This window comes from Hemiscyllium ocellatum, chromosome 19 (genome assembly GCF_020745735.1).
Source record: "Hemiscyllium ocellatum isolate sHemOce1 chromosome 19, sHemOce1.pat.X.cur, whole genome shotgun sequence".
In the NCBI taxonomy this organism is placed as follows: Eukaryota; Metazoa; Chordata; class Chondrichthyes; order Orectolobiformes; family Hemiscylliidae; genus Hemiscyllium; species Hemiscyllium ocellatum.
The window spans coordinates 12,525,680-12,544,120 of record NC_083419.1 but is presented as its reverse complement, the minus strand read 5'-3'; the positions used below and the strand labels follow the sequence as shown (position 1 = coordinate 12,544,120).

Sequence of the window (18,441 nt, the reverse complement as noted above, 5' to 3'; positions counted from 1 at the left end):
TCTCGGCAGAGTGGGAGGCGGAGTTGAAATGTTGGGCCACAGGGCGGTGTGGTTGATTGGTGTGGGTTTCCCAGAGATGTTCCCTAAAGCACTCTGCTAGGAGGCGCCCAGTCTCCCCAATGTAGAGGAGACCGCATCAGAAGCGACAGATACAATAAATGATATTGGTGGATATCCAGGTAAAACTTTGATGGATGTGGAAGGCTCCTTTGGGGCCTGGGATGGAGGTGAGGGAGGAGGTATGGGCACAGGCTTTACAATTCCTGCGGTGGCAGGGGAAGGTGCCAGGATGGGAGGGTGGGTTGTAGGGGGGCGTGGACCTGACATGGTAGTCACAGAGGGAACGGTCTTTACGAAAAGGGGAAAGGGGTGGGGAGGGAAATATGTCCCTGGTGGTGGGGTCCGTTTGAAGGTGGCGGAAATGTCGTCGGATGATGTAGTTTGTGCGAAGGTTGGTAGGGTGGAAGGTGAGCACCAGGAACGTTCTGTCTTTGTTATGGTTGGAGGGGTGGGGTCTCAGGGCAGAGGGGTGGGATGTGGATGAGATGCGTTGGAGGGCATCTTTAACCATGTGGGAAGGGAAATAGTGGTCTCTAAAGAAAGAGGCCATCTGGTGTGTTGTGTGGTGGAAGTGGTCCTCCTGGGAGCAGATACGGCAGAGGCGGAGAAATTGGGAATGCGGGATGGCATTTTTGCAGGAGGTGGGGTGGGAAGAGGTGTAATCCAGGTAGCTGTGGGAGTCGGTGGGTTTGTAAAAAATGTCAGTGTCAAGTTGGTCGTCATTAATGGAGATGGAGAGGTCCAGGAAGGGGAGGGAGGTGTCAGAGATGGTCCAGGTGAATTTAAGGTCAAGGTGGAATGTGTTGGTGAAGTTGATGACCTGCTCAACCTCCTCACGGGAGCACAAGGTGGCGCCAATGCAGTCATCAATGTAGCGGAGGAAGAGGTGGGGAATGATGCCAGTGTAACTACGGAAGATTAACTGTTCTATGTAGCCAACAAAGAGACAGGCATAGCTGGGGCCTATATGGATGCCCATGGCTACCCCTTTGGTCTGGAGGAAGTGGGAGAATTCGAAGGAAAAATTCTGGAGGAAGTGGAAGGATTAGAAGGAGAAACCTGGAAGAAGTGGTAGCCATGGGAACCCTTATGGGCCCCAGCAATGTGTCTGGATATGATAGTATGTATGTCTGTGTGTCTGTATATGAGAGTATGTGTGTCTGTGTGTCTGTATATGAGAGTGTGTGTGTCTGTATATGAGAGTGTGTGTGTCTGTGTTTGTACATGTCTGTGTGTCTGCATGTGTGTGTGTATGTCTGTATGTGAGAGTATGTGTGTCTGTATATGAGAGTGTATGTGTCTGGGTTTGTCTGTAATGTGAGTATGTGTCTGTATGTGAGTGTGTCTGCATATGAGAGTATCTGTCTGTGTGTGTCTGTATCTATATGAGAGTATGTGTGTGTCTGTATATGAGAGTATGTGTGTCTGTATATGAGAGTGTATATGTCTGTGTGTATCTGTATGTGAGAGTATGTGTGTCTGTATGTGAGAGTGTCTTTGTGAGAGTGTATGTGTCTATGTCTGTCTGTATGAGAGTATGTGTATCTGTATATGACAGTGTGTGTATCTGTATGTTACAGTGTGTGTGTCTGTCTATGAGAGTGTATGTGTCTGTATGTGACAGTGTGTGTCTGAGAGTATGTGTGTCTGTATGTGACAGTCTATGTGTCTGTATGTGAGAGTGTGTGTCTGTATATGAGAGTATTGTGTCTGTATGTGACAGTGTGTGTGTCTGTATGTGACAGTGTATGTGTCTGTATGTGAGAGTTTGTGTCTGTATATGAGAGTATTTGTGTCTGTATGTGACAGGTGTGTGTGTCTGTATGTGAGAGTGTCTGTCTGTGTGTGACAGTGTGTGTGTCTGTGTGTGAAAGTGTGTCTGTCTGTGTGTGACAATGTGTGTGTATGTGAGAGTGTGTCTGTGTGTGAGAGTGTGTCTGTCTGTATATGACAGTGTGTGTGTCTGTATGTGAGAGTGTGTGTGTCTGTATATGACAGTGTGTGTGTCTGTATGTGACAGTGTGTTGTCTGTATGTGAGAGTGTGTGTGTCTGTATGTGACAGTGTGTCTGTCTGTATGTGAGAGTGTGTCTGTCTGTGTGTGACAGTGTGTGTGTCTGTATGTGACAGTGTGTGTGTCTGTGTGTGACAGTGTGTGTGTCTGTGTGTGACAGTGTGTGTCTGTCTGTGTGTGACAGTGTGTGACAGTGTGTGTCTGTCTGTGTGTGAGAGTGTGTCTGTCTGTATATGACAGTGTGTGTGTCTGTATGTGAGAGTGTGTGTGTCTGTATATGACAGTGTGTGTGTCTGTATGTGACAGTGTGTTGTCTGTATGTGAGAGTGTGTCTGTCTGTATATGACAGTGTGTGTGTCTGTATGTGACAGTGTGTGTGTCTGTATGTGAGAGTGTGTCTGTCTGTGTGTGACAGTGTGTGTGTCTGTATGTGACAGTGTGTTGTCTGTATGTGAGAGTGTGTCTGTCTGTATATGACAGTGTGTGTGTCTGTATGTGACAGTGTGTCTGTCTGTATGTGAGAGTGTGTCTGTCTGTGTGTGACAGTGTGTGTGTCTGTGTGTGACAGTGTGTGTGTCTGTGTGTGACAGTGTGTGTCTGTCTGTATGTGACAGTGTGTGTGTCTGTGTGTGACAGTGTGTGTCTGTGTGTGACAGTGTGTGTGTCTGTGTGTGACAGTGTGTGTCTGTCTGTGTGTGACAGTGTGTGTCTGTCTGTGTGTGACAGTGTGTGTGTCTGTGTGTGACAGTGTGTGTCTGTCTGTGTGTGACAGTGTGTGTGTCTGTATGTGACAGTGTGTGTGTCTGTGTGTGACAGTGTGTGTCTGTCTGTGTGTCACAGTGTGTGTGTCTGTGTGTGACAGTGTGTGTCTGTCTGTGTGTGACAGTGTGTGTCTGTATGTGACAGTGTGTGTGTCTGTGTGTGACAGTGTGTGTCTGTCTGTGTGTGACAGTGTGTGTGTGTCTGTGTGTGACAGTGTGTCTGTCTGTGTGTGACAGTGTGTGTGTCTGTGTGTGACAGTGTGTCTGTCTGTATGTGACAGTGTGTGTGTGTCTGTGTGTGACAGTGTGTGTGTCTGTGTGTGACAGTGTGTGTCTGTCTGTGTGTGACAGTGTGTGTCTGTGTGTGACAGTGTGTGTGTCTGTGTGTGACAGTGTGTGTCTGTGTGTGACAGTGTGTGTCTGTCTGTGTGTGACAGTGTGTGTGTGTCTGTGTGTGACAGTGTGTGTGTCTGTGTGTGACAGTGTGTGTCTGTCTGTATGTGACAGTGTGTGTGTCTGTGTGTGACAGTGTGTGTCTGTCTGTGTGTGACAGTGTGTGTCTGTGTGTGACAGTGTGTGTGTGTCTGTGTGTGACAGTGTGTGTCTGTCTGTGTGTGACAGTGTGTGTCTGTCTGTGTGCATATGTTTATATTTGTGTCTGACTTTTGTTCCAGAAGCTGCACTTGCAATATTTTCTTCTGATGACCTTTTTCCATCCAGATGTTCTTTTAACTTTAAATCTCCACAATGGTCAGAAAGAAAACTAATTCCCAAGGTTCACTCTTGGTTTCTCAGCTCAAGTTGTAAGGGCATAAGGCCAGAATACTCAAAAACAAGTTGCTATGGCAACCCAGGCAATAATATGTCACTAAGAGTAGTGTAATAGACCTTAAACTGTCAAACAGCCCCTGTCCTTTGGACAGATAATTGGCCTGTCACATTTGGAAGGAACAGATTCAGGGCTAAATGAAGAAACGTAGTAAGTCCATTGTTGTAAAAATAGACTCATGATTCTTCTTAATTCAAAGCTGAAGAATGAAAAGTAATTTGTAAAGTTTTAAAAATGTTACACATGGCAGTTCAGCTTCCAGCTTCCATTTTGAGAGCTTTGGCTGGCTCACTGTGGTTCAGACCTGTTGTCTAAATTGGAACCGGGTGAGGGGTCCATCTGTTGTTGGAAAGATAATTCACGATGGTTCATTTTTATGCCAATTCCTGATGTGACCAGACTACCAAGTGGAGTGAGGATCCTAGCTCCTCTTTGTTCTGCTTTCTTCTAGTGTCAGAAAAGGTGGTGATGGTAGTTGGACATATTTTATCATTTAACTTCCTCCCCCTCCCAGGCATTGGCTGCTCAACATATAAATCATTAAGCTGCCCCGCACATGGAAGGAAATCCACTCAAATTAAAACATTGTTCAGAATATGCTCAACTTGGTAAAGTTCAAAAATGTTGGAGAGAAACATCAAAGCTTTCATTCAGATTAATGAGTTCAATTAATTCTGTATGGAGATTGTGATACTGCATACAAATCTGAAATATTTGAACAGAGCATAGCTATGAATTTAAAACATAGTTGAATTCCACTAATTCTAATTTACTCTTTACCAGCTGGATTGTTTCAGGACTAATTTTAAGATTAAGATTTAGTTTGAAATCAGCTCGTATTGCATTTATAAAGGCTGACTAATGATTGAAACAAGAAATTGAAAACAGAAATTGCTGGAAAAGCTCAGCAGGTCTGGCAGCAGCTGTGGAGAGAAATCAGAATTAATGTTTAAGATCAAGTGACTGTTTCTCTGAGGAATGTTACCTCTGATTTCTGTCCACAGATGCTGACAGACCTACTGTGCTTTTTCAGCCATTTCTGGTTTTTTTTTATTTGACTAATGATCGAATTGTACTTAATGGATTAATAGTATGTTCCTGTGTGCATTACATTTACACAAATATTAATCTGTTTATGGGTTCAGAATTTTGAGAAATGAACTCACATCTATATGAAGGAAAAGAATGCATCAAAACCTGGGATCGGGAACCTGATGCCTCAATAAATTCTTGGTTCCAGCCCTGTGTCACCAACACATCACCATGGTACCATTTTGGAATGCTAATGCCCCACTTGGGCATGAGGTGAGCTTGGGACCAGGGGTCCCTGGAAGGTAGAACGCTGACTGCAGAGGACCAGCAGCAAAGGAAGATGGCCGCCATGATGGGGCCTGTTATCAACAGCAGGTTAAACGTAGACACATACAGAACAGAAACAGACCCTGCTGTCCAACCAGTCCATGCTGACCATAATCCAAATTAAACTAGTCCCACCTGCCTGCTCCTGGTCAATATCCCTTCAAACTTTTCCTATTCATGTACTTATCAAATGTTTTAAATGTCTTTTAAATATTGTAACTGTGCCCGCGTCCACCACTTCCTCTGGAGTTTCATTCCATGCCCAAGCCACCCTCCATGTAAAACATTTGCCCCTCATATCTTTTTCAAATCTCTTTCCTTTCACCTTAAAAGTATGCCCTCTAGTCTCGAAACCACCACACCCTCCCAGGGAAAAGGCATCTACCATTAACCTCATGATTTTATAAATCTCTATAAAGTCATCTGTCCTATGCTCCAGTGAAAACGTCCCAGCCAATCCAGTCTCTCCTTCTAACTGAAACCTTCCATACCCGGCAACATTCTGGTAAAATCTGGGAAACACGTTGCCAAAACATAGCATTACACGAGACGCCCATATTTTATGATGATATATTGACGTAGTGGTAACATCACTGGATTAGTAATCCAAAGGCCCATACTGATGGCTGTACGAACATGGACTCACATATTAGAAGGTAATTGGCAGGCTTTTAAATTCACTTCAAAAATTGAAATATGAAGCTGGTCTCTGTAATTGTGACCATGAAACTATCATCGATTATTGTAAAAACCCACCTGGTTTACAAATATCCTTTAACAAAGGAAATCCGTCATTTTTACCTCTTCTGGCCTACTCCAAACCTACAATAATGTTGACATTTAAAAGCCCTCTAAAATAGTATAGCAAGCCACTTAGTTCATGGGCAATTAAGGATGGGCAACAGAGTAAATAATGCCCTAACATATTTCATTGTTTAAAAATGAAATTTCAGTTCTCTGTGCATTGAATCTAACAGGAATGTAATAATCTTCACCAGACTTGCTGTGTTCATCAAATTATGCATTGAAAATTGCCCTCCAGCTCTCCCACCGTTTAAGAAACTCTTCAAAGAACTGAACAGACTGTTAATAGGAGACTAGCGCATCCCCTTTCCCTCTCCCGTCCTTGCCTTTAAAAATGCTGGTGGCTCCTAGAGGCATCAGGATCCACAGACATCCCATGTACTCGATTCCCACCCTGTGGGCAATTGAACATCCAGCAGAAGGTATCCTCTTGGGAACTTTGTAGCTCAAGGGTTTGACTCTGTAAGACATGTTCATTCACAATTAGCGAACAGGTTAGTTCAGCTTGTCTCAGTAATAGAAGTTTATTTTGTAAAGTACAGATCGACAAGGGTTTAAAGGCCATGCAATATCGAGACTCTAGAGTAAAAATTATAATTTGTGCAGGGCAAGGTTTAATTCTGTCTTCATCAAATGAAAATGTTGTGTTGCTAACAAAAATGAACCATTTTTCAGCATCTGCAGGCAAATGCTGGAGGTTCCTCAACTCTCTTAATTGTTAACTTTTACAGTATAAAGATGCCAGATTTCAATATGATACTGATTCTTGTTCTTGTAAATCAACACAAGTGGTCATGCAACTTTTTAATTCCAACAACAGTCAACTATTGTTAAAGATATCTGATGAATGAGTTGCTTGCTTACTAACTGATAAGTTGACATCAGTGGGGCACAGATTGAAAGTATTTGGGGAGGCAAAAAGGACTAGTGGAGGACATGAGAATTTGTTTGTAGGAATGGTTGTGATTTGGAGTACACTGATCGGGTGGGGAACAGGTTGGATTGCAGCTTTCCATTTAGCAGTAAATTCTTAAGAGACAAAAATCACAGTCATGTGGGCAGAGAGCAGGGCAGCAGCACAGAGTCATGGAGATGTACAGCACAGAAACAGACCCTTCAGTCCCACATGTCCATGCTGACCAGATATCCTAAACTGATCGAGTCCCATTTGCCAGCACCCGGCCCACATCCCTCTGAACTCTTCCAATCGTATACCCATCCAGATGGCTTTTAAATGCTGTCATTGTATAGGCCTCTACCACTTCCTCTGGCAGCTCATACCATACATATACCACCCTTTGCGTGAAAAGGTTCCTTTTATATCTTTCCCCTCTTACCATAAACCAATGCCATCTTGTTCTGAACACCTCCACCCCAGGGAAAACCCCTTTGTCTATTTATCCTATCCATGCCTCTTATGATTTTATAAACTGCAGTAACTGGATTAGTCTTCAAATGAGCTAGCACAGACTCGGAGGGCTGACTGTCCTGTGTTGTACTATTTTGTGATTCTGTAGAGACATTATTAAGCTCATCTAATGGGTAGATACACAAGAAGCAGAATGAGTAGACCATTCAGCCCATTGAGCCTGCTCTGTCATTTACGACAATCGTGGCTGACCTTAGACTTCAGCTTCACTTTCCTTCCCATTGCACAAATCTGATGATTCTTTGCGAGATGGGAAATCTATCCATCCCAGCCTTCAATGACGGTGCACTAAAATCCTCTGGGTTAGAAAATTCCACAGCGTCACATCCCTTTCAGTGAAGTCATTTATCCTCTTTTATTTCTGCACTAAATGATCAACATCTTCTCCTGATCTTTTGTCTGGGTCTGATTGAGCTGTCTTGGTCATGGCAAATAGCTGACACCACAAGTGTCCTTGGGCTATCAGTGGGTAAACAGGTAAGGTTCCCTCTTGTACGCTGACCTGTTATTTATATTGATACAAAAGAGTAATCACTTGAATTCAGATACCAGTGCATCATATGTGGAATCAAAGCAGAACAGGAACCAACAGCGTTTTGGAGAATAGGCGAGGAAGATGCGTGAAATCATAATTTTTGTTTCAACCTCAAAAATAATGTATTGAGGAACTGGATAAACTCAATTCTCTTACAGGGAAACTGGGGATCAGCCTCTGGGAACTTGACGGTTGGATGGTTGATGGTTGCTCTAAAGAAACTTCCTTCCATGGTAAGCATTTACCACAATTTTCAGCAACACTAATGTCTCTACGGTGCCTTGAACTGAATTAATACCAAATACTACATTGGCAATAGATCTTCCAAGCACATCTGATTCAAATAATCTTGATCTTAGACACTTGAGTTTTTTTGGGTCATGGGTGTCACTGGCAAGTTCAGAATTCATTACCCATCCCTAATTATCATTTTTGAGGGTTGTTAAGAGTCAGCCATATTACTGTGGATCACATGCAGGCCAGGCCAGGTAAGGCCAGATCTCCTTCCTGAAAAGACATGAGTGAATCAGGTGAGTTTTTACAAGCAAATATTTTTCTTTTATTCATCATGGAATGTGGATGTTTCTGGGGAGGCCAGTATTTATTGCCCATCCCTAATTGCCCAGAGGGCATTTAAGAATCAACCACATTGCCTGTGGGTCTGGAGTCACATGTAGGTCAGACCAGGTAAGGATGGCAGATTTCCTTCCCTAACAGGCATTAGTGATCCAACAATCAGCAAGGGTTTCATGGTCATCATTCAACTCTTAATTCCAGATTTTTTATTGAATTCAAATTTCACCATCTGCCATAGCTGGATTCTAACCTGAATCCCCAGAACGTTACCCGGATCTCTGGATTAACAGTCCAGCGATAATACCATTAGGCTGAATATGGTTTCATGGTCACCATTACAGGATTAGCTTTTGTCTCCAGTCTTTAGTAATTAAGTTTGCATTACCTCAACAGTTTGATTTATGGAGGGGTCTGTAGTCTCTGCTATTAATCATATCTGCATAATATGCAAAAGTAATAACTTAGTTGCTCAGGAAATTAATCTTCCCTGAAGATGTAATTTTGTTATGGTAACCTTTTGGCAGGAATTGTGGGCTAATCATAGTAAGACAGAGTGACTTTAGTTTGATCAAGCTACCCTTTATTTCACAAATTTTTACTCCTTTACCAGGGCCCTATGCTCACATCCTTCCTCTTGCCCACACTTATGTGTACCCCATACCGTCAAAAACTCTACCATCTTCACCCTCCCCCACGGTCTCCTAAAAACAGTGGAGGTTCAAAGAGACACTTAGTCCAGTTATGTTATTTTCGGTACCTGTTGAAGACATTTAATGATTTATAAAATCATGAGGGGCATAGATAAAGTGAATAGCAGTGGCCATTTCCCTGAGGTGGTGGAGTTCAAAACAAGGGGGTTTATTTTTAAGGGGAGAGAGGAAAGATTTAAAAGGGACCTGAGGGGCAATGTTTGCACACAGAGGGTGGTTCGTATGGGGAGTGAACTGCCAGGTGAAATGCTAGATACACGATTACAGCATTGAAAGGAAATTTGGACAGGTACATGAATAGGAAAGGTGTAGAGGGGAATGGGCCAACACGGACAAGTGGGACTGGTTGAGTTTGGGAAATTTGGTCGGCATGGACAAATTAGTCCGAATGGTCTGTTTCTGTGCAGTATGACTCTATGACGTTTGAGTAAAATAAAAGGCCAATAGAATGCTGGCCTTTAGATTTAGAGGAGTAGAATACAGGGGAGCAGAAGTCATGATTGAGCTATACAAAGCCATGGTAAGATGACAACTGTGAGCAGCTGTAGATACCACAACTGAGGAAGGGTATGTTGGTCTTGGAGGAATGTAACACAAGATTACCAAAATGATGCCAAGACTCAAATTACGAGGACCAGGAATGTAATAAAGGATGAGGGAAGATTTGGTCAAAATTTTCACCTGATAGAATAGATGGAGAGAAGTTATGATTACTGGAAGGGAACCTAATGTCTGGCTTTTCACAGAGTCATGAAGACTCTGTGTCTTAACTAAAATGGCACTGGGTCCCTGGATTCAGAAGTCCCACCCCCATTTTCAATAGATCCTGTTTTCGCCAGTAGGGGAAGGGATGGATTGGGTTCACATGTATGGGAAACCCAAGCTCGGCAGAGCCACTTGGATACAGTGTTGAGTTCACAGTTTGTTTGACAAAACTCCAAGAAGTTAAGGGATTATTTGTCTTTGATGTTGAATTCTCAACACAAATTTTGTTTTTAATAAGGGATTTAGTTACAATTTGAAGGAATTGAAATGTATTGAATCGGGTTTAGTAAATGAGGTTTTTAAAAAATATGGTGAAGTCTGCAAAAGAAACTTTTCAACTTTAGTTCATTTCATCCCAACATGGCTCCTGAAGTTTGCCCGTGGTGAATATTGGGTGAGTTGGTACGGAAGGTGGAAGAGAAAAAGGGAAGTGGTGGGGCATGGGCTGGCACGAGTAGGCATTAATTTGGAATAGGGAGTCTAAGGGGCCATGTGGGTGAGTAGAGAAGCGTAGGTTGACATGGAAGGTATGAGGGCTAATGGGGGTGGGTGGGGGAATGGGTTTGCTTGGGTAGGGCATGGGGTCTGTGAGGGATGAGGACTAGTAAGCTTCACCACTTCTACTATGATTGGGGTGAAGTCCCTGAGTTTGGAACTGTCTTCCACAAATGCAAGATCAGATGTAATGTTTAGATCTGGGGTTGATACATTTTTGTTATGTACAGATATTAATCGATGTGTGGAGCAGATGGGCATAGATTGTGATCTCACTGAATGATGACAGGCTAAAGGGACTAAATCTCCTCCTCATGTTCTAATTCTCCTCCCCTACACCCACCCACTCACCCATTTGCTCCCCTTTCCTCTCACACTCCCTGTTGTTCTAGAAAGAACTTGTCACTGTGTGAATTGTTCTTCACCCCAGACTGTCCCATTCTCATTCACTTCATTTTGTCTTGCTTCATTTCATTTTACTCTGGTTTTATCTGTTTAATCTTTGGCATTATGTCGGAAAATCTCCCTCTCTTCCCTGGCCTTTCATTTTCTCTAACACTTACCCTGCAGGGAATAGTACAATTAAGTAATCCTCCTTTTGACAGAGTGCAAATCAATAATCTAAACTGAAAAAGAATGATCTCTTCCACTCCCTGATTCCTGTGAGCATCAGTGTCAAATAAGTCCTTTCAAGTGTGTTTTATATGCCATTTAAGAAAATAAATGATCTGGCAGTGAACCAAGCACCAGCACATTTTTGCTAGAGCAGGGAATTAGAACAAAGACCAGGAGTAGGCCCTTCAGCCCACCATATCTGTGCTGACCATGATACTATTCTAAACCAATCCCCATCTGTTTGCACATTGTCATTATCCCTGGATTGTTGCCTGTTCATGTGTCTGTCTAAATGCCCCTTCAAGGTTGCTACACGGGCATGTGTAAGTTTCGCACCAGCAATTGGGAGAGAACACATTCTGAGTGAGATACTCGAGGGGAATGGCCTCGCAGGGGAATACAGCAGCAGCCAAATTCTTGGCACTACAGTTGGCTCTGCTGCACAGGACAGAAGGAGAATTTGTGGGAAGGTGAGAGTAAAAGGGGATTCAATTCTAACACGGAAAACAACAAGTTAGGAATTTTCCTCTGGGAACATTGCCTTCCTTGGGGATAAATGGAGGAACATCTGCAAAGTAATGATAGGAAATTGGCGGGATGAGGTACACACACACCCCCCAACCCATACTTCCACTGACTAGAAGGTTCTCCTAGCTGAAGCAAAAACAGAAATTTATATTACGTTTTAGTGGTTAAAACAAAGTATGGCAGTTTGTAAAGCAATTGAATTGTCTTTGTACGCAACCTTAGACGATATTTTGTGAAATCGCATCATATGTATATTAAATACCATTACTGTAATAAAGTCTTTGTCATAAATGTATGAATACTGTTAGTAGCCTGGGGTGGCACGATGGTTAGCACTGCTGCCTCACAGTGCTCGGGACTTTGGTTCGATTCCCACCTCATGTAACTGTCTGTGTGGAGTTTGCACATTCTCCCCGTGTCTGCGTGAGTTTCCTCCCACAATCCGAAGATGTGCAGGTTGGGGAATTGGCCATGCTAAATTGCCCATAGTGTAGGTTATTAGTCAGGTGTAAATAAATGGGAGACAAAAGTGAGGACTGCAGATGCTGGAAACCAGAGTCTAGATTAGAGTGGTGCTGGAAAAGCAGGTCAGGCAGCATCCGAGGAGCAGGAAAATCGATGTTTCGGGCAAAAGCCCTTCATATGGAATGGGTTTGGGTGGGTTACTCTTCGGCGGGTTGGTGTGGACTTGTTGGGCTGAAGGGCCTGTTTCCACGCTGTAGGGAATCTAAATTCTTACTACAATGCATATATTTCCACTGTGTTCTATATGTACATCTATTGTGATTAATATATTTCTGTTTTAATAGACATGTTTCTATAAATGTATATGTTTCTGTTTCAGTTGCCTTTTATTGACCAGATGATGAAACACATCATTAAGATGGTGCTACCTCCAATACATATCATGAGCCCCACTCAGGCTTTGCAACTTTTTCAACAATTCTACATCCTGAACACTTGTATCCAGTACAGCAGTGACTTGGCAGAACATATCAGGAATAAATACAATGAAGAATTTAGGTAAGGAAAGGTCACTATTTATCTCCTGTACAGTACACACGTTATTTATGGGATGTAAAATTCCTCATGGGCACAAACTAAAGGAAAACAGTTGTTCATTGTGGCTAACCTGCTAACAAACCTCTCTCAGGAGCTGCACATTTCAAAACCACTGGGCTGCACCAGATCCCGGTCCCACTGCAGGATCGGGCCTGACCAGATCCCAGTCCCACTGCAGGGCTGGGCCTGACCAGAGCCTGGTTCCACTGCAGGGCCGGGCCAGATCTGATCCCAGTCCCACTGCAGGGCCAGGCCTGACCAGATCCCGGTCCCACTGCAGGGCCAGGCCTGAGCAGATCCCAGTCTCACCGCAGGGCCGGGCTGCACCAGATCCCGGTCCCACTGCAGGGCCAGGCTGCACCAGATCCCAGTCCCACTGCAGGGCCAGGCCTGACCAGATCCCGGTCCTACTGCAGGGCCAGGCCTGACCAGATCTCAGTCCCACTGCAGGGCCAGGCTGCACCAGATCCCAGTCCCACTGCAGGGCCGGGTCTGACCAGATCCCAGTCCCACTGCAGGGCCAGGCCTGACCAGATCCCATCCCACTGCAGGGCCTGGCTGCACCAGATCCCAGTCTCACTGCAGGGCCAGGCCTGACCAGATCCCAGTCCCACTGCAGGGCCTGGCTGCACCAGATCCCAGTCCCACTGCAGGGCCGGGTCTGACCAGATCCCAGTCCCACTGCAGGGCCAGGCCTGACCAGATCCCAGTCTCACTGCAGGGCTGGGCCTGACCAGATCCCAGTCCCACTGCAGGGCCTGGCTGCACCAGATCCCAGTCCCACTGCAGGGCTGGGCCTGACCAGATCCCAGTCCCACTGTAGAGTCGGGCCTGACCAGATCCCGGTCACACTGCAGGGTTGGGCTGCACCAGATCCCAGTCCCACTGCAGGGCCGGGTTGCACCAGATCCCGGTCCCATTGCAGGGCGGGGCTACACCAGATCCCGGTCCCACTGCAGGGCCAGGCCTGACCAGATCCCGGTCCCACTGCAGGGCCGGGCTGCACCAGATCCCAGTCCCACTGCAGGGCCGGGCCTGACCAGATCCCGGTCCCACTGCAGGGCCGGGCTGCACCAGATCCCAGTCCCACTGCAGGGCCGGGCTGCATCAGATCCCAGTCCCACTGCAGGGCCGGGCCTGACCAGATCCCAGTCCCACTGCAGGGCCGGGCCTGACCAGATCCCGATTCCACTGCAGGGCCGGGCTGGCTCAGATCTGACCCCAGTGCAGGGCTGTGCCTGATCCCACTGCAGGACCGGGCCAGACCAGATCCTGATGCAGGGCTGTATAGGGCCTGGCTGGATCAGATCCCAATTACAGCAAGTCTCCCTGAAAAGCCCATATAAAGACTGTGAACCACTGTAAACGACAGCAATCCTGTTCCTGGTAACCCCAAGATCCTATCTAGACATTTGATAGTTAAAAAAGTATTTTTGTTGTATTAACCTACTAATGTTGTTGTACAAACGTTTGGTTACACAAGGCGTTTGATAACCAGCCCTAATATGTCTGTATGTAGCTCAGTGTGCAATTTTGTTTGACTCCTATGAAGCATATTGAAAATACAAGTTGTTATATATCCCACCATTAAAAAATCCTATTGTTTAAGAGTTAGTGTCATTCATTAATGATATAAAATAATTTTCCCTGGAAATCTGGATCAATTTTCCTTTAATTTATTCATTCTGGGGGAAGTGGGCATTGCTGGCTGGGCCAGCATTCATTACCTGTCCTTCATTGCCCTGGAGGAGGCGGTGGTGAGCTGCCTTCTTGAACCGCAGCAGACCAGCTGCTGTGGGTTGTCCCACAATGCCATTAGGGAGGGAATTTCAAACATCATTGAAGTCTCAAGTCTAATTTGTCAGTCAAGTTTTGCAAAAATATCATACCTCAGTCACCGTTAGACGTGTTATTTCTGCTTCATACTCATGCTACACTTGACTGTAATTTGGAGTTGTTAGACTTCTAAAGCTTTTCCTTGCCCCTTTTCTCAATAATAAAACTTCAAACGATTGACTAACAGCTGCTTCCAGCAAGAGGAAAATGCAGTATATATTATTGCCCGGCTGAAACAGAGTATCATTTAACTTATTACAAACAGTGCCAGGAAGTCTGGTTGCAAATATTAACAGGCATGTACCCCGGTGGAGGTGGAAGCATGGTCTGTAGACAAGTCACATTCAGTTTTTACAAGGCGAAAGTAAAATGCAGAGAGATTAATCCATCTTTCTTGCCCTAGAATCCTTAATTCTCTCGAATTCCTACTGTTTAAGCATTACTTCCTGACAGAAAAGCTTAGTGCTAGAAATGCTCAGCAGATCTGGCAGCATCTGTAGAGAGAAAAACAGCAGAACTGTAAAGCATTTGAGGCGTTGTATCAGTTTTTTTTATTCAAGGTAAGTACCGAGATAGGCAAAGGTAAGAATGAAAGGAAAAAGTTCTCTTTCAGGGTGGAAGCTGGGAATGATTAGACGATTAAAAAGTGAGGGTGCAAGCTAAAACAAAACAAGTGGTATTGGGATAAGAAACAAAGAGGAGGTGTAAATGGCAACAGCAGAAACATTACCACAGCTGTTGACTGAAAAACAGGAACAGTGGTTATGATCTGAAATACTTGAACTCAGCGTTAGATTAGATTCCCTACAGTATGGAAACAGTCCTTCAGCCCAACCAGTCCACACCAACTCTCTACAGAGTAGCCCACCCAGACCCATTTCCCTCTGACTAATGCACCAAACACACTATGGGCAATTTAGCATGGCCAATTCACTTAACCTGCACATCTTTGGATTGTGGGAGGAAACCCACACAGACACTGGGAGAATGTGCAAACTCCACACAGCCAGTCACCCAAGGTTGGAATCGAACCTGGGTCCAAAGTGCTGTGAGGCAGCAGTGCTAACCACTGAGCCACCCTGAGTCCAGAATATTTTAATATGTTCTGTTATCATTTGCATTTCTTTAGAACCCTTTTAATTCTTTCCTGTTTTACCACAACATCCCTTTGTCATTTAACCTCTCCTGCCTCTACCACCCCAGAGCCTGCCTTTTGCTCATTCCTTGCCTCTGTACTTGCTTAAAACCTGAAGCATCTTTTCGAAGGTCTGACAAAAAGCCTCCAACCTGAACGGTTTACTCTCCCCAAAGACACTGCTTAAAGGTTGCGGAGTATTTTCCAGCACGTGCCCTCTTGCTTTGTGAAGGTACTGCAGAAAATCAGGAACCAGACTGTATCGTATCCTTACATCAACCGGAAAGTTGTTTGTGTAACTCATGGATTTAGATCCACCTTAACTGAATGAGACCAGTTGGACAAACACAGCACTGCTAACAGTTTGTGGATTGCATCCTTACTATTCACAGAGTGAATGCATTTGCGTGGTTTAATTGTATTTATAACAGCTGTCCCTGTGCAAACATTCCAGCTACTGCTAGAGTCATAAATGTTTATTGTTGACTGCACTGTTTAGAAACACAGTGGCCATTAGTTGCATCAAAATCAATATTTGTTGAAACATAAATCTATTGGCAATAACTCAAAGAATTGAGTATTTATAAATGGTCATGGCAAGATTCAGAATCTGACTGTAAAGACAAATGTTTTATAGGTATCATCATAGGTATACAGGTATTTTGTCTCATTGACAGCCACGAGGGGCCAGAAGACTGGAGGTTGGCTGATGTGGTGCCACTATTTAAGAAAGGGTGTAAGAAACAGCTCTGGAGCTGTAGACTGGTGAGTCATATGTCAGTGGCAGGTATCTTGATGGAGGGGATATGAAGAGACAGGATTTACATGCATTTGGAAAGGCCAGGACTGATTAGGGATAGTCAACAGGGCTTTGTGTGTGGGACATCGTGTCTCATTAACTTGATTGAGTTTTTTGAAAAGTTGACAAAGACGATTAATGAAGGTAGAGTGGTAGATGTTGTCTGTATGGACTTCAGCAAAGTGTTGGACACGGTTCTGAATGGTAGACTGGTTCGTAAGGTTAGATCACATGGGATCGGGGGGACCTAGCTAATTGAATACAAAATTGGCTTGAAGATAGGAGACAGCGGGTGGTGGTAGAGAGTTGCTTTTCAGATTGGAGGCCTGGGACTAGTGGTGTGCCACATGGATCAGTGCTGGGTCCACTGTTTTACATCATTAATGTAAATAATTTGGATATGAATATAGGGGGCATAATTAATAAATTTGCAGAATTACAAAATAGGTGGTATAGTGCACAGTGAAGAAGATTATCTTAGAGTACAACAGGACTTTGATTAGATAGGCCAGTGGGATGAGGAGTGGCAGGTGGAGTTGAATTTAGATAAATGTGAGGTGTTGCATTTTGGTAAGACAAATCAGGGCAGAACTTATATAATTAATGACAGGGCACAGGGGAATATTGCCAAACCTAGGATTGCAGGTGCATTGTTCCTTGAAAGTTGAGTGTAGACAGGGTGGTGAAGAACACGTTTGGTATGCTTGCCTTCATTGGCAATAAGTGTAGGAGTTGGGATGTCATGTTGTGCCTGTATAGGACATTGTTGAGGCCACTTATCAAATGTACAATTGTGTACAATTCTTGTCGCCCTTCTATAGGACGAATCTTGTTAAACTTGAGAGGATGCAGAAAAGATTTACAAAGATGTTGCTAGGGTTGGAGGGTTTGAGTTATAGTGAGAGGCTGAATAGGCTGGGGCATCTTTCCCTGGACCTTATAAAAGTTTATAAAATCATGAGGGACATGAATAAGGTGAATACCTATGGTCTTTTTCTTTGGGTGGGGGCAGCCAAAACTAGAGGGCATAGGTTTAAGGTGAGATGGGAAAGATTTAAAAGAGACCTGAGGGGTAACGTTTTCATGCAGAGGGTGGTAAGTGTATGAAATGAGCTGCCAGAGGGAGTGGTGAAGGCTGGTACAATTGCAACTTTCAAAAGGCATCTGGATGGGCATATGAATAGGAAGGGTTTGGAGGGATATGGGCCAAATGCTGGCAAATGGGACGAGATCAGATTGGGATGTCTGGTGGGTGTGGACGAGTTAGCTAGAAGGGTATGTCTCGTGCTTTAAGACTAGGTAGATGCATTTAAGGAGACAGGACAGATAGGCATATGGGGGAGATGGGAAAGAGGATGCTATTAAAGTGCTAAATATGGATTGTCAAATTTAGCTTCTGTTATCTGAATGCTACACCTGAGACCTCTGATGAACCAAAATAGTTATTTAAAAGGAAGATACAGAGACAAAAAGTTGATACAATTCTCACCGGGGCCCAGATTCAGGCAAGCATTTTGAGACCCTTATGAAATAATTGAAACTGTGCGCGCTCAAATTGCTTTCCTTTAATCGAAAGACATTAAAACCAGTTTGAGTTAGTGTCAGGAAACTCACGTCTCCTCTTGTTTAATTCACGTGTTTTGACAATTTCACATTTTGGGAGATGGAAGTCTCATCTGCTGGTTAGCCACCTTGGAAAGGCGATGTTCGTGCACTCCACAATACAAACTGAACTAAATCTCAACAGCTGCCTCTGAGTTGCAGGGCAGAGCAAAGGAGAAAATGAATTTGTGGGAACAAGAACTGGAACTGTCCCCTGTTTGTTTGTCTCTGTGCCCCTGAAAACAGAGAAAATAAATTGGAGAATCAATCATTGATCTCAAAGATATATAATTCGGGTTAGGGCTGGGATGATGCAAGCTGATGATTAATCAATCGTGGGCTACGGTTAAGAATCTAACACCTCAAAACTCAAAGGACTTTTTAACTACACAACCTTTATCCTCCCTTTGTGTACCACTCTCCCGCTTTAAACTTATTAACCTGTGTTTGTATGCGGGTTGAAGGTCACATTTTTATTTATGATTGGTGGGGGGAAAGGGGTTAGTCATAAAGTTCCTTTATCTTTCA

At 44.1% G+C, this 18,441-nt stretch overlaps 1 protein-coding gene across 1 annotated transcript in view; it reads left to right on the top strand.

Moving 5' to 3' along the window:
• Positions 1–18,441, top strand: part of c19h12orf56 (chromosome 19 C12orf56 homolog) — a 78,912-nt gene that overhangs the window by 56,850 nt on the left and 3,621 nt on the right. Inside the window, exons 11-12 of the mRNA XM_060839236.1 lie at positions 7,949–8,023; positions 12,324–12,502. Of these exons, the coding sequence (XP_060695219.1) occupies positions 7,949–8,023; positions 12,324–12,502 (254 nt within the window). The remainder of the gene's footprint in view (positions 1–7,948; positions 8,024–12,323; positions 12,503–18,441) is intronic.